This window comes from Pelodiscus sinensis, chromosome 1 (assembly GCF_052426305.1).
Source record: "Pelodiscus sinensis isolate ZL-2025 chromosome 1, ASM5242630v1, whole genome shotgun sequence".
NCBI classification, from domain to species: Eukaryota; Metazoa; Chordata; order Testudines; family Trionychidae; genus Pelodiscus; species Pelodiscus sinensis.
Genome location: NC_143052.1, coordinates 340,927,591 through 340,944,076, shown reverse-complemented (window position 1 = coordinate 340,944,076; position 16,486 = coordinate 340,927,591). Strand labels below are relative to the sequence as shown.

Genomic DNA, 16,486 nt, shown 5'->3' with positions numbered 1-16,486 from the left:
TCCTCACTGGGCATTGTTCATGTCAGAATGAAGTGATTTTAGGCCTTAGGGAAGAGATGTGTTTTATGGAGGAGCAGAGAATTAAGAAAATGAGGATGCCATCCCTGCTCCTTCAGTCTCACCCTTCTGTTCATCTTTATTTCCAATGAGAATGGCAAAGGAAGTATGAATACTAGATTAGGTAGCTGCATACCAAGGAAAATGGGCATACAGGGTGTAATAGACTGTTTTGGGCCTGCTCCATACGATTTTTATGTCAGATGGTTGAAATTATTCCATTTTGCAGAGAAGTTTGAGATTTCAAATTTTGGTTTTGTTCCTATTTGGGGGACACACCCCCCAGCCCAAATTTCAAAACTCTTTGTGAAACAGTAATACTATTCTCAACCCAGCTCTACTGGGAGCCTTGCCTGAGGGCAGTCTACTGGCAGACTATGCTGGAGACAGGGAACCTGGAAACACTGGGAATTAGAGGTGCCAGGGTGCACATTTCCTGGCTCCTTGTCAGCCTGCCAGACAGGCTGTTCTGAAGGTGAGGGCCAGGAAGCCCAAGATCCCAGTTAGCCTGCTAGATGGGTCACCAAGAAGCTGACCAAGTACCCCTACTTGGCTTCTGGAAGAATTTTGTCAAAATTGAACTGTCTTCAAAGTATTTTGATGAATCAACACATTTGGCCCAAACTTGATTAATTCCAGTTCTTTTAAACTTCTGTAGTTGGAATCACTCTACCCTAATGTAGAAGAGACAGCTGTGCTAGATACATGATGTGGTTATTTCTTCGTTACCAACCTGTGTGGCTTTCTTGGCTATAGGATGACAACACTCTTCGTGCATTGGCCTTTGTCCTGTTTGGTATCCTGGCCGGCTCTGCAAAGAGAAAATGGAAGGACTATTTTGCCAAGCAGGTTAGACAGAGCTGGGTCACGCTTCTGCTGCACCTGCAAGATCCAAGCCCTGAGGTTTCAATGGTAAGAATGACAGTGACTTAATTACTAAGCAAAAAGAATCTTCCTCCTGATGCCAGGGGAGCTCTGCTATTCCTTCCCGCAGTGGAGACCTAAATTCTTCCCTCAGTTCATTGCCCTCCTTTTGAGTCAATCCCAGACAGGCTGGTCCTTAGCAGCCAGGGTTGTCTCACTGGAGTTCAGGATAGGTCATGGGTCTGATCCCAAGAGTTCATTCCTGCCTATCTCTGCACCCCACATTCCTGCCTCCCCACAACAGAGGAAAGACCACAGCTATGCCTAGTGAAGCAGCTTTCATAGCTACATCTGTTCTGAAAAAACATTGCTGCTATCTCCAGTTTTCAGTATTATAAAATCATAGAACCATAGGTTTGGAGGAGACCTCAGGAGGTCACTGAGTCCAACCTCCTGCCCAAAACAGGACCAGCCTCAACTAAACAATCCCAGCCAGGGCTTTGTCAAGCTAGGATTTGAAAACTCTAGATTTAGAGGTTCCGTTGCCTCCCTAGGTAACCCATTCCAGTGCTTCACCACCTTCCTAGTAAAATAGTTTTTCCGAATCTCCAACCTAGACCTCCCCCACTGTAACTTGAGACCATTGCTCCTCATTCAGTCATCTAGTACCACTGAGAACAGCCTCTCTCCATCCTCTTTGAAATCCCCCTTCAGGTAGTTAAAGCCTTCTATCAAAGCTCCCCTCACTCTTCTCTTCTGAAGACTAGATAATCCCAAATCCCTCAGCCTCTCCTTGTAAATCATGTGTTCCAGCCTCCTAATCATCTTTGTTGCCCTCCATTGGACTTTCTCCAATGTATCAACATTTTTTAAGTAATGGGGTGCCCAGAATTGGATGCAATACTCCAGAAGTAGAATCCCTTTCCCCCTATTAAAGTCATGCTGGCATATTTTCTGTCTATTACTTCAGGGGAATCCCTTTTATTCTTGGGGTAGATGAGCAGTCAAGGACATGAGTTCCATTTGAATGAGCACAATACGTGTTATGGAACAATTCAGTGGTGCAACCCTCTTTTTCAGGAGTGCAGAGCTACATTTCATCTCTGTGCCCCATTTTTGGGACTGAAGAGGCTCCAAACTATACTTAATGAGCATCTTAGTTGGAGAACCGAGCTGAACCCTGAGGAGCTCCAGATGGATATCTGCAGACACCTTGTGAGTGACCTACAGAATTATATGAGATTATTGACAGCATAGGCTTGTGGTGTAGAAGCAGGGGGAATGTGTGATGGGCAATGTAAGTATCTATGGGTATGTCTATGCTACAAAGTTAGTTTGAACTAACGGACGTTAGTTCGAAGTAACTTTCATAGGTGCTACACTAGCGCTCCGTTAGTTTGAATTTAATTCGAACTAACGGAGCGCTTAGTTCGAACTAGGTAATCCTCATTCCACGAGGATTAACCCTAGTTCAAATTTACTAGTTCGAATTAAGGGCTGTGTAGCCCCTTAATGCGAACTAGTGGGAGGCTAGCCCTCCCCAGCTTTCCCTGGTGGCCACTCCGGCCAACACCAGGGAAACTCTATGCCCCCCTCCCGGCCCCGGACCCCTTAAAGGGGCACGGGCTGGCTACGGTGCCCGTGCCAGGTGCAAGCCTGCCAGCACCCAGCCAGCAGACCCTGCACCTGGTGCGGATCGAGCCACCCACCCGATGCCCCCCAGCCCTCCCCCTCTTCCCGGGACCAGGCTGGCGGGTCCTGGGAGCTTGCCCGGGACCGCAAAAGGCGGGCTCCCTCCTGGGCTAGTGCGGACATCGTGGACCTCATCCACGATCTCCGCACTAGGCACAGGAAGGTGGCCGGCTAGGGCAGGAGAGCTGCCAGCCTGGCCACCCAGGAGCAGGTGTGCCTGAAAATCAAGGGGGTCCACTGAGACCCCCGACCCTGAGCACTGAGCTTACAATGGCCATCCTGGGTCAGAACAAAGGTTCATCTATCCCAGTAGCCTGTCTGCCGACAGCGGCCAACCCTAGGGACCCTGGAGGGGATGAACCGAAGACAGTGACCAAGCCATTTGTCTCGTGCCATCCCTCTCCAGCCTTCCACAAACCTTGGGCAGGGACACCACTCCTACCCCCTGGCTAATACCACTCCATGGACCCAACCTCCATGGCTTGATCTCACTTCCCTTTAAACTCTGTTCTAGTTGTAGCCTTCACAGCCTCCAGCAGCAAGGAGTTCCACAGGTTGACTCTGTGCTTTTGCGAAGAACAACTTTCTGTTACTAGTTTGAAGCCTGTTACCCATTCCTTTCCTTTGGTGTCCTCTAGTCCTTCTTTATGGGAACTAATGAAGAACTTTTCTGTATGCACCCTCTCCACCCAACTCCTGCTTTTAGAGACCTCTATCCTGTCCCCCCTCCGTCTCCTCTTTTCTAAGCTGAAAAGTCCCAGTCTCTTTAGCCTCTCTTCATATGAGACCTGTTCCCAACCCCTGATCATTTTAGTTGCCCTCCCCTCTGCCACCCTCTCTCTTCCCCTCTCCCACCCCCTTTTCCCAGTCTCCCCCAGTTTTGTTCAATAAAGACAGATTCCATTTTTGAACACAATTGTCCTTTATTTTGTACATCAAGAAGAGGGGCTAGGAAGGGTAAGTGGAAGGAGTTGAGGGAGGAATGGAGTACGCGCCCCCGGTGGGGAGGACTGGGCTGGCTCTGCGGGCTTTTGTGGTGGAAGCTCTCCTGCAGCCCCCCAATTGTCCCATCTCCCCAGATGGCAGGCTGCGGCAAGTGCAGCCGGTCTGATGGCCAAGTGCTGTGATGTGCCCAGTGTGGGTACTCCGGGCACTCCAAGCCAAGACTGCTTTGCAAGCGGGGCACCCCTGAGAACTGTCTGTCCGGGGTGGGGGTTGGGACCCTTTAAGCACAGCCCTCGGCTAGCCTGAGACAGCATCTCCACGCTCTAAGTCCTCCTTTGATGTCCTGCCGGCACTGCTTCCGGCAATCCTTAAGCCCGGTTCAGGGTCCACTTAATGTGGACATGCTAGTTCGAATTAGTAAAACGCTAATTCGAACTAGTTTTTTAGTCTAGATCCGTTAGTTTTAATTAGCTTAGTTCGAATTAAGTAATTCGAACTAAGTTAGTTCGAATTAACGTTGTAGTGTAGACGTACCCTATTAGAGTGGGATACAGGACTGAGGGTGAGAGGAATGTAAATCTGCCATAGATTCCCACTTTCCCCACTTCTACACAGCCTCCTGTCCTTTCTTTTATTTACTTGTTTAAATTAAAAAAAAAGTCTGAGTGAGTCCAATAACTGCCAGCAGTGGCAAGAGGAACACAGACTGTTTACTTGTGGTTTGTAAAGGCATGTGTTGGCAGTCAAAGGGCATTTCTAGCCAGAGAGAGCTCATGTGTCCCTGATTTTCTCTAGGCCAAAGAGAAGGCTGAGCTACTGGAGAACTTTTACAAAACTACCATCACATACTTCTGCAGCAGCTGGGAAGAGATCCGGGCAGTTGCAGCCAAGTTAGCTGGTGAGAGAAAGTGTGCCGTGTCCCTTTTGGTATTCCCTTTGAGGTAGACAGAAAAAGTCCCTGTGTGCAGCACTGAGCTACTATTAATCTCTCCGTGCTGTGACTTCTCATGCATAAATGGAGATGTTAATGTTCTCCTACTTCTCCAGTGTGGTGTTAGGAGGAATTTGTAAGTTGCAATAGAATGCTTTGAGATGGCGCAGTCATTTAGTAGCAGAGGCTGGCACACTGTCACGTAGGGTATGTTTATTCTCCGATCAAACTAGTGTGCTAAAAATAGAGTAGCTGTGGCAGGAGTAGCAGGAGGGGTTAACTATTCCAAGGATGATCCCATCCAAACCCAAAAGTCTGTTCTCAAGGTGGCTAGCTCCTCCGACTGCTTCTGTCATCTTACCTGCACTCTATTTTTAGTAGTCAGAGTTAGTGTGGACTCAAACTATAGACCTAAGCTCAGTGTTGTTCACTGTTCCTTACTGGTGCTTCATCACTGGGAGGTAGGCAGGCCACCGCCACACAGTGCCTGCTGTTGCAGGTTCCTGATTGCCTTGCCCAGGAAGCACTAGATTCCTCCCCTTTGGCCCTGTGCCATCCTTTCCTTAGCACACCCATGCAAGCCAGGCAAGCATTGTGGCCTAATTAATTTATCCATGTGAGATCCTTGCTTAGTACGCACTTATTCCTGGCCCCAGCCCTTTGTTCACACCACTAGATTAATACACTATCCTAGTATATCTCCAATAACTGACAGCAGTGGCAAGAGGAACATAGATTGTTTAAAGCAAATGAGGTTTTATGTAAACATTCTTAATTTTTTTCTCTTATTCTCTTCAGTGTGGACGCTAAACTTTTCTAGTATTTTCTTGCCTACAGCTCACCTTAGACCCACAATAGAAGCCAAAGGGCCAATGTTATCACCTTGCACTTAACAAGAGAAGGTTTTTTATTGATGTTTATTTTACACTGCTTATTTAGGCATCATCCTGGAACATACGGACACCAAAAATATGAAATGGCTGGACATGGAACATCTGTTGACCTGTAAGTAACAAATACAGGTGAAATCCTATTCATTAGTGAGTTATAAAGAAATTTAGCTGACAAGCAAGCAGTAACTGATACCACAGGTGTGAAGTGCATCAGCCACACATCAAAGGACAGATTCAGCTTTAGTCTGCTCTGAAAGAGGTACGTCTACACTACAGCGTTAATTCAAGTTAACTTAATTCGAAATTGTTCATTTGAATTAAGCTAATTCGAATTATGCATCTATACACAAAACCTATTTCAAAATAGCATTTTGTTATTTTGAAATAGCGCGTCCACGCTGAGTGGACCCTGAACCGAAGTTCAGGCTGGCCGGAACCAGTGCTGGCAGGGCATCAGGTTAGGACATAGTGTGTGGGGCTGCTGCCTCAGGCTAACTGAGCTCCGTGCTTCACGGGACCCTACCCCCACCCCGAACAGACAGTTCTCAGGGTTCCCCGCTCGCTTGTCTACCCCGAGGAGGGACAACAAAGCAGTCCTGTCTTGGAGTGCCCTGAGTGCCTGCACTCGGGACACCACAGCACTCGGCCACATGGAGCCAGAGCTGCCCCTGGGCACACCGGTGCGTCTCGTAGGGTTGTTGCCATCAGCCCAGCTGCACTTGCTGCAGGCTACCGTCCGGGGAGTCCATCGGGGGGCTGTCAGGATCCAGGAGGCCCTGCAGGAGAGTGTCCACCCCGAGGAGCCCTCAGAGCCACCCCGGTCCTCCCCACCGGGGGCTCGTGCCCCATTCCTCCCTCACGTCCATCTACTTACTCCTCCCTAGCCTCCCTTCCTGATGTCAAATAAAAGACATGTATGTTCAAAAATAGAAACTGGGTTTATTGAACAACAGGGTGAACCTCTGGGGAGACTGGGAAAAGGAGGTGGGAGAGAGGAATAGAGTGGGTGGGAGAGGGGAGGGTGAAACCTGGGAGGAGGAAGTTGGAAGGGAGAAACAAAGGGAAGAAAGGAGAAGGGAAGATCAGGGCCCAAGGTTGGGGGTCTCACCGCACCAACTTGATTGTCATGCAAACCTGCTCCTGGGTTCGCATGTGGCCTTTGGTGGCCAGGCTGGCAGCTATCCTGCCATTGACGGCCGTGTTCCTCTGTCTAGTGCGGAGATCATGGATGCTGGGGCATCCCTCCCAAACCTGAATAAGGTCCATGATCTCCACCCTGGACCAGGAAGGCACCCGCCTTCTCCAGCCCCTGTCAGGCTCCTGGGTGCTGGCAGACTGCTCCTGAGGAGCAGTGGAGGGTTGGCTGCCAGTGCCTTGCTGGCTCACGTTTTGTGGCTACTGGCTCAGGGGCCCCAGTGGCCACTGCTGGCTCTTGGCTGGTAGGCTTGGATCTGGCACGGGCCAGGGTCTATCCCTTTAATGGCTCTGGGGCCAGGGGGAGAGGAGAGCAAGTTTTCCTGGTTGTGCCCAGTGTGGCCACCAGGGCTCCCTGGGAAGGGCTGGAGGCCCCCTATTTTGAATTAATTGTCTACACAGCACTTAATTTGAAATAGCTATTTCAAATTTGGTGTTACTCCTCGTAGAATGAGGTTTACCAAATTTGAATTAAGCGCTCTGCTATTTCGAATTAATTTCGAAATAGCGGTTTGCATGTATAGATGCTATTAAAGTTAATTCAAAATAACAGCTGTTATTTTGAATTAACTTTGCGGTGTAGACGTACCTGGAGGAAACTGCAGCCAGTGTGATATAAGTCAGTGCATCTCCTGGCTATCCTGGCAATGCCTCTTCCCAACCTGTGTGATCCACTCTTTGGGCTCCATCGGCTCCCTGGAAGCCACTTTTTGCTACCCCAAACTCCACACCATCAGATTTATTTCTGTCAGGAGATGTAAAATAACTTAAAAGCAGAAGCTATTGAGTCAATGGAGCACCTTCCAATTGGATGAGTTTCTGGTAGGGTCAGGGTCTCCCCTCTCCCCCCTCCTCCATCTCAGTTTGGAGCTTGGAAGGATCCCAATGGAGGAACCTAAAGCTTTGTTTGTACAGAGAGCTTCTGTAGCTTGGTACTCACTGGTACTAAATCTCCAGCTACTGCAGGCATAGGTGACTATATGAAAAGTGAGTCATATTCTCTGTAATTCCAGCTCTCCAGGTACTACAGAATGACCCAAGTCCCATTGTCCAGATGGTGGCAACTCAGGTCCTAAGAGACATCTGACCTGGATGAGTGCTCGGGGAATGAAGCACAGACAAATAGATCAAAGAGCTCCTGCTACCTTGAATGGGAACAAGAGAGGGATTGCTGGAGGACAATGTGCTCTGTCTGTGCCAGCTTGTTTCCAGCTTGCACCTCATATACTTCGGTGGGAAGCTAGACCTTGGTGGTATGCGGCCAGCTCTGCTATGGGGTAGGAGAGTAGTATAAGGGCCCTACCATCAATCAAACATTAGCCCTGCCACCTGACCCTGGAAGTCCCCCCCCCCCGACTCCCCGGAAGTTCCTTCTCCCTTGTCACCGGCAGTCCCGCCCCTGGAGGGTAGTACATCCGGGTCGAGAGGGACAGGTGACCGGAAGTAAAAAAGGATGTCATGTGACCCCCGTTAGGCCCGTCCCCTGTCACCGGAAGTCCCGCCCTTGGGGGTAATACATCCGGGGTCAAGAGGGGCAGGTGACCGGAAGTAAGGGGTGTCATGTGACCCCTCTAAGGACTTGCCCCGCCTCCCTCTACCAATCAGGAAGGGCTTTCCCCGTAGGACCGCCCCGCGAACCGCTTTGACCAATCGGGGGGCAGTTCCGGGACCGGATGACCCGCCCAGAAGTGGGTCGTGTGACCCCTCTAAGAACTCGCCCCGCCTCCCTCCACCAATCAGGAGGGGTTTTTTCCCTGTAGGACTGCCTCGTGAACTGCTTTGACCAATCAGGGGGCAGTTCCGGGACCGGAAGACCCGCCCAGTAGTGGGTTGTGTGACCCCTCTAAGAACTCACCCTGCCTCCCTCTACCAATCAGGAGGGTTTTTTTCCCTGTAGGACCGCCCCACAAATCGCTTTGACCATTTGGGGGGTGCAGTTCTGGGACCCGTTGACCAGACCGGAAGCTGGTCGTGTGACCCCTCTAAGAGCTTCCCGTGACACCCTCTGTCAATCAGAGCATAGCACTTCCCCATAAGTTCTAGCGCCACACAAAAGAAGCCATCTTGTTCCAAGAGCGCGTGTTTCAGAGAGCGTGCAAACGCTGAGCAGAAACATGGACTCTTTCACCACCCCCACCAGAAGTTTGGAGTTTGTTTTGGTGACGAGGGCCTTCCACCACATGAGAAGAAAGTGCCACATCAGCAACAGTTCCGAGGACGAGGGAGAGGCAAAAAGGGGCCCTTTGCCCCCTCTGCTATTGGATACACCAGGATCTGATCCCGAAACCCAACTCCTCCCACGGCAGCCTGACGAGCTAGACGGCCTCTCGTTATCTGTCCCTGTGGAGGATGCTGCCCATCTCTCCCAGGAGTCGGACAAGGTGAACGGAAAAGAAGTCAAACAGGTAAATGAAAAAATCGAGGTGGGGGGCATCATGGGTGTTTTGTGAATCTAAAAACCAGCAGCTGTAGCTTATTCTCTTTTTTGACAATCTCTTGCCAGGTCGACGATGACTTTCTAGAAACCTTTGAGAAATTGCACATCGGTAATCCTGTGGGAGTAAATCTATCTTGTGCCCGCTTTTTTTGCTCATATCTGACACATGGATCTCGAGAACAAACGTGCAAGAATGAATTAACTCGGACTCCCTAATAGCGATAGTGGTGGGGGTGTCATGGTGCCCATTTGCAGATGGCTGTAAAAGGGTGTGTTAATCCAGATGCTTAATAAAACTTGTATGAAATGTGTTGGTGTGAATGTGTTCCTTCCATACTTACAGCATCTTTTACTAACACAAATAACAGTCATGTCTACGCAGATTGCTCTGTTAGAGAAAATACATTACACCCCCAGGGAAGCTGGCAGCTTTGGTGGGGTGAACCCTCTGTTTCAAGCAGTCAAAAAGCACAGTAAAACTTTGAACAGAAGACAGGTAACATCATGGCTTTCGGACCAAGACGCTTACTCTTTGCACAAGCCTGCTCGAATACATTTTAAAAGAGACAAGACCATTGTCTCAGACGTGGATGCACAATGGCAAGCAGATTTGGTGGATATGCACCGGTTCTCCAAACGCAACAGCGGTTTTAAGTATATTTTAACAGTGATAGACATTTTATCAAAATATGCCTGGGCCTTAGGCCTAAAGGACAAGACGGGCAAGGAGGTAGCCAAGGCCTTTAAAGCTATTTTCAGCGAAGGTCGCGTGCCTCAAAAATTACAAACGGCTCGGGGAAAAGAATTTTTAAACAAACCTTTAAGTGGATTGTTAAAGCGGCATGGTGTCCACCATTTTGTTACTAACAATGAAGTCAAAGCGGGGGTTGTGGAGCGATTTAACAGAACTTTAAAATCTAGGATGTGGAGATATTTTACAGCCCACAATACCTTTCGCTACATTGACATATTATCTGAGTTTATAAAGAGTTACAGCTGGAGCTTTCACAGAACTATACGGACCAGACCTGCTGATGTGAACCCCGCCAATTCTCTGAAGGTCTGGAAAACTGTTTATGGAGATGATGTTAAAATAAAACAGGCTGTTGTTCCTTTTAGAAAAGGGGACCACGTGAGACTCTCTAAAACCAAAGGTGCCTTTAAAAAAGGTTATGAACAAACATTTACCGATGAGATATTCATAGTGGATGAAGCCTTAACCAGGGGTGAGAGACCTGTCTACCGATTAAAAGATTATGAGGGTGAGACAGTGACGGGGTCGTTTTACCCTGAAGAATTACAAAAGGTGAACCCCAAACAAGACAGGATTTACAGGATTGAAAAAGTTCTAGCAGAGAAAGGGAAAGGAAGAAAAAAGCAGCTATTGGTGAAATGGCTGGGGTGGCCCAACAAATTTAACAGTTGGGTAGAAGCTTCTCAACTCTGTAACGTTTAAGCGAGAATAAAAACAATCCCACCTGCAAGGAGAGAAATGGGGGACGGGGGCTTCTACATCACTCTGCCCAGCAACGCCAGCTCTGGGGTTTTTCCCCAAAACACCAGCTCGGCCTTTACAATACAGCTAATAAAGTCGTTGGATCTCCCGGGGGCCTGGGAAGTGGGGTTAGCGGAAATACAATATCCACACAGCTGGAACAACATTACTGAGGACACCCCTTTCCAAATCACCTTTGGAGATAAACCATGGAGTTATATCCTACGGCGAGGTTATTACTCAACTATACCCGAATTATTGGAACATATGAATAGCATTGTGGCACGTCATTCTGGACCGCCTGATGTTATCATGAATTATGACCCCGTGAGTAGAAAATGTAGACTTAAATCCACCGATGCTACTGCTACGTTTTCTACCCTCGGGGAGCTAGCTAACATTCTGGGTTTGGCCCCCGGGCACAGTGTCCAGAAGAGTCCCTTCTCAGCAGATATCACAGGGGGTTTCAACTCCTTGTATCTATACACGGATATTGTAGAACACCAGTTTGTGGGGGACTTTTCTGTCCCCCTGTTACGCTGCGTCCCTGTCAGAGGAAATAACAATGAGTTTGTTACCATCACCTACGATAAGCCTCATTACGTACCCATCAGTCAACACCACATCGACACCATCACCATTGAAATAAAGACGGATCAAAACAGATGCGTTTCATTTCGCTTTGGCAAGGTGATTGTGAAGCTGCACCTGCGTTCCCGGAAAGAGCGAGGTTTCTAAAAAGCAAAACACTATTATGGCGATCGTAAAAAATTACGGTGACTCCAAAGTCTACAGCAACTATTACAAAGCCCAGGCTGGATATGCCCTTCCTGGATATCATGGAGCCCCTGTGATGTACGGGGCCGGCGTGGGCGGTATATTCCGTAGCCTTTTTCGAAAAGCTGTACCGCTTTTGCGAAGAGGGCTAGAGATTATTAAACCCCACATAAAAACAGCCGCTCAAAACATAGCCAGAGATGTGGTAGGCCACGTTTCCCAGGCTGTCTTGGAGAAGGTGGGGAATCCGGCTAAACAGGAAGGGTCAGGGCTGATGTATATTAAAAGGAGGAAGAGAAAGAGAAATGCGTCATATCCGCGACGCACAGGACCCCCGAAACCCTTTAAAAGAAGAGCCTTGACACGCAGGACAGGCCATAAGCAAAAGTCCAAGAGGAAGCCAGGGAGAAAGAGGACACGCTCTGTACCTGGTAAAAGAGATATATTTTAGTCAACATGGCTTTCTTCACTGCGGGTCGGAAGAGTGCACCAAATCTGAACTAGACTTGTTTCAGATAGCCCCTACGCAGACCAGCATTGAGAAAAGCATCTACATCGAGGTGCCGCCTCTGTCAGCCGTGACAGAAACTGCCCCCATCGACTTTTTTATAGCAGGGAATGGCATAGATTATATGGATTTAAACAACACGCTACTCTACCTTTGTTGCAAGATAGTAAAAGGCGATGGGACTGCACTCCCCAGGGATGCCGCGGTAGGCCTGGTGAATTACCCAGTGGCCTCTATTTTCAGTCAATTGGACGTTACATTGGGAGACCGCCTAATAAGCCAAAGCAACAACTGTTACCCTTACAGGGCCTTTATTGAATCGGTTCTCAATTACAGAGACGACACCCTCGCTACACAATTTTCCGCCGGACTGTTTTACAAAGACACTCCTGGACAACACGAAAAAACAGAGCTGGATGGTGAGAATCTAGGATTTGTGAGGTGTGCAAGGCTGACGTCCCAGAGCAGGACAATGGAGTTGTTGGGTCATCTACACAGCCACCTGTTTTTTCAAGAAAAACTTTTGTTGAACGGGGTGGATGTGAAAATTAAATTGACACGCAGTAAAGCACCCCAGGTGAGGGGTTTAAAGGCAACTGATGGTTGTTTTTCTTAATTTTTCTTCTTAAAAACAATGAACAATTCAGAAAAAATACCTAGACATAATATATATCTATTAAATAGATATTCTATATATAGAGAAGTGTTTTATTTAAAGCAAAATGTGATCAAGTTCAAAAATTATTTTTAGAACATGACAAACTTCACACACTGAGCCAGTCAGACAGTTTAGCCAATTTTTGTTTTTTAGAAGGCAAAAAAGGAGTTGGTGTTTCTCGATCCATCCCAGCGTCAGTGGCTGAGGCCTTCAGGCGTTCCAAAAGAACTCTGTTGTCTGCACTGCCCATGATGGAAGATGGGACGTTTAGTTCTGCCATGGCATTGATAAACACATCCCATCCTTTAGGTACATGTCTGCTAGGGACAGAACGCGTCTGGGTGACGGCTCTGACTAAGTCAAGCATGTTAGAACCATTCACCACTGAGCCTTTGTACACAAATGCACCTTTATCATTCCAGGAAGCGATAGTTTTATCCTGGCCCAGCTTATTTAGCAACACTGAGGCGTTTTTCTTATAACGCTTATTCACGTTATCCAACAGCTCCTGAACCACAGAGTCTGAGGTGTTTTCTGTTTCTGGAGGTTTGGCGGTGTCACTCTGTTCTGGTAGAAACAGACTTATTTTCCTTTTATCTGCATCACTTTGCCTCACGTACGTTAGGTATCTCTGAAGCACAGCGCTGTAGAGTTTAGCCTTTTCGTATTCGGCTAAGTCAGTCCTTTGAAGAACAGACTTCATTTCAGCATCCAGTAAGCGAGTTGCAGTTGTTCTGATATTTTCCTCCACTGGAGGGGGAGCCCTTAATTGCTCCAGCTGATGGCTGGGCACCAGGTACATTTTTTCTGCATACTCCATTATCGGTTATTCAAAAGCCCCGTTATCAGAGGGACAGCAAAACTTAACAAAGGGCCGATAAACCCCCCAGACTGCTTCACCAGATGCTTCTTTCTTTTAAGCGAGACCCTTTTATTAGACAATGTTTTTATAAGCGTGCGTTTCTTTTTCAGCACGCTCACTTGATTCTGCGTCAAAGGCACGTTTCCTTTTAAGGTATTGAGTGCTAGTTCTGAGATGGCCGCTACTAAATCGTCAGAGGCCGAACACAGTATAGCCTTCCTTTGCTGCGGGGGTGATTTGCTAAGTAATTTTAAAAGAGCCAGGTTTCTCTTCACGCAGCTAGACATGTTTTCGGTCGGCAACCCCCAGCTGTTAAAAAGGGTCTGCCGATAAATCATCTCTTTTTATACCCGGCGGTTGTTCTTTTCAAAGTAGAAGCCACCGGCCAGTCTGGAGGGAAAAGACCAGTTCTTAGTCTATAAGCTTCTGGCGTGGACGCATTTAAATCCACCACCAGGTAGCCATAAGGTCTTTTGGTAGCATCCTCAAAAGCTTCTAGAAAGAATTGAGCCTTGCCGGGGTAAATTTGCCGAGCAAGCGTAGCGATTTGCAGTTTATCCCTGGGGTTTTTGAACAGAACCATGTACTTAGTGTTTAGGTTAATCGTACGGCTCTTTTTCCCCTGACAAAATACGTTCTGAACGATATACATAATGCTCAATTTCCTGTGGTGCACGTACTTGGTAAAGGCTTTCTCAATTTCATCGCTTTCACAAGCAGAGTTCATCAGATCATCCACGATAATCAGATTCACTTTATTAGTAGGAAACAAATGGTCATCGTCAAAAGCATTAGGCAGACCCTCCACAAAATTGGTAAAGGGATATTTACAGAGCAGTTCTTTACACAGAGGTTGCCAACAACTGTAACACCACACAATATTCTCAGGCATAACAGACAGTGTGTGTTTGGCATTATCCAATACGTTTTTTATAAAGTAACTTTTCCCACAGTTGCTAGGCCCTGCGAGAATTGCAGAAAAGGGGTGTTTCCACCTCGTATCCATTTTTCAAAAGCCGAAGGGCCGGGTTTTAAACCCTTCTCCTAGGACCCTCTTGTTATAAACACCTTTGTGTTTTTTAAGGGTTTTTGTCTCTATTTGCCACTGATTTTTGTTTCTTACAATCGAGGGCTGTTGCACCTCTATCTTTTTTGAGGTGTTTTCTTGCAGACCCGTGCAATAGTCCAGGACTAGATCTTTCAAACTGTCAAAGTTGATCTTTTCACAGTTTGCTACGTTTAGGGTAATTCCTTTGACTTTCATACAGGCCTTTCCTCCCAACAGCTTATACCCGTAGGTTTTCGGGCCTGCCGACACAAACTCAGTGATGTGTTGATCTGACGGGATCTCGCTCGTGAGGTCCCCTAAATAATCCCCCAGAGGGGGATTCCAGTCACCTTCCCTTTTCACAAATATCACTGAGTCAGTGTCATGGTATAGGCACCGCTCTTGCAACCCATCTAGGAGACTGTATAATTCTAAGCGGGCATAAGCGGTGGTGAAACAGGCTATGAAAACATTGGTATTGCCAGAGACAGAGTACCGGTCTTTTGCGTGCTTCCAAGACACGCATGCTGTTTCATTGTCGATAAACTCGCAGGATGAAACCTCGTAATTGGGGGAAAACAGGTACCGAAAGAGTTCATCAGGGTCTCTTACGATGCTGGTGTTGGGTAGGTTTGTTCTTTGGCCGAATTTACCCCACAGAGAATTTAAAAACAGTTTAGCAATTTGGCGTTTAGCTGGGTTCGACCTGATCTCGTGTTGGCGTAAACGCACGCCTTCTTTTTGGTAAAAATCGTTAACGTACTTATTTTGTTTTTGTTCGTCTGTGCACCAGCCGGGATACCCTGAAGCCTCTTGTTCCTGACGGAGGTGTAATTTGATATACTCTGACAAGAGTTTGTCAGATTTGTCACTGAAATGCCAGATTTCACAGATTTTAGCCACTGTATACCCCTTTGCTATGGCCACAGTCAATTCCACCGTGCACCATGTCCCCAGGATAGCTCTCTCCTCATCAGTATGGGTGCACGTCTCCCGCTGCTCGGTTTCCGCACATGTTTGGCATAGCGGGAACATAAGCTTGCCACCCACTCTGACAGGTAACAATGGGAAAAAGAGGCCTCGCGGGGGGTACACCTTAACTTTTGCAATTCCAAAATAATTTGCAAGGGGTCCAAAGTTGTCATAAACTATATCGGGGTGTCCAATAGGGTATTCTTTGGTTTTGTTTACGAAAGGGTAAAATCATAATAGTGGATTTCTTCCCCGGGGTTAGGCTTGTAATATAGGCGGATAGCGTTTGTCCTCCCCCCGAAAAGAGCATCCCTAGGCCTGAGAGGCTGGGGTAACTGGGCTCGGTTTAAAAAGCCTGCAAGCTCCCTGTCTGTTTCTTTCATCACCTCCCACTCGTGCTCCCAGAGAGTCCTCACTACAAAACCAAGTCGTTTTAGATAGTCAGTCTTAAGCTGCGTCTTGTAATAAAGAAACCCAAAAGTTGTCCCTGTCATAGGGTTTTGTGCTTTTTCACAATAACAGGTGACACAGCCATGGAAAAAACACCCGTTAAACTCAAAGGCCGTGCGTACCCCGTCAACATTGGCATAACCGTCTAAAAAGTAGGGGCCTACCTGTAGTGCCCCACCCTGTAAAGCATGCCGTATTTGTATATTTTCTTTGTAAGAGGTATACAGCAGCCACTGAATAGATGGGGTCGAATATCTCTTTTTCTGCCGGTGGTAATTGTCTGGAGGGAGAAGAGCTACCGTGTTAGGCTCCAAAAGCATAAACCTGTACATCGCCATGCAGACGGAGGCCAGCGTGATGTACTGGAAAGGATCAATATACAGGTTTATCTCAGTGAATTTACCAGGGCCTCTCTCTGCTACATCCCCCATCTCTGTCATGTTCATAATCTCTTTTCTATATAGAATACAAGCCTGTCTCAAAATGTTAACATCCTGTTGACAGTAATACGCGAGCTCTTTCTGCAAGTCAAACGTCTCATAGCTGTGGTCCCGATACCAGTCGAGAAACTCTGCTTTTTCCCTGGGCATCATACTGTCTACACCATAGTGTCCCACACCAGGCATAGGCCCCACGTAATTTTGGTGTGAAAAAAATGTGGAAAATACCCTTTGCACCCTTCAAACCCCATCGCCTGCAGTAG

The 16,486-nt window shown here is 47.6% G+C and overlaps 1 protein-coding gene across 4 annotated transcripts; it reads left to right on the top strand.

Moving 5' to 3' along the window:
• The first annotated feature begins 1,984 nt into the window (after nucleotides 1–1,984).
• Nucleotides 1,985–16,131, top strand: LOC142825090 (maestro heat-like repeat-containing protein family member 1). Of its 4 annotated transcripts, XM_089775779.1 has the most exons (5): nucleotides 1,987–2,136; nucleotides 4,354–4,456; nucleotides 5,429–5,494; nucleotides 7,590–8,981; nucleotides 9,080–16,131. In XM_089775779.1, the coding sequence occupies exon 5, from the start codon at nucleotides 9,297–9,299 to the stop codon at nucleotides 10,467–10,469; it is 1,173 nt and encodes a 390-aa protein (XP_089631905.1). In that variant the 5' UTR covers nucleotides 1,987–2,136; nucleotides 4,354–4,456; nucleotides 5,429–5,494; nucleotides 7,590–8,981; nucleotides 9,080–9,296; the 3' UTR covers nucleotides 10,470–16,131. The 4 variants fall into 4 exon arrangements, with proteins under 4 accessions (XP_089631906.1, XP_089631905.1, XP_089631903.1 ...); XM_089775780.1 differs by having other exon boundaries at nucleotides 1,985–2,136; nucleotides 7,590–16,131; XM_089775777.1 differs by having other exon boundaries at nucleotides 7,590–16,131.
• Nucleotides 16,132–16,486: the final 355 nt, after the last annotated feature.

Excerpts from the sequence above, each read along its gene's own strand:
- LOC142825090 (XM_089775779.1), top strand. The coding sequence starts at position 9,297 with ATGCTTAATAAAACTTGTATGAAATGTGTTGGTGTGAATGTGTTCCTT.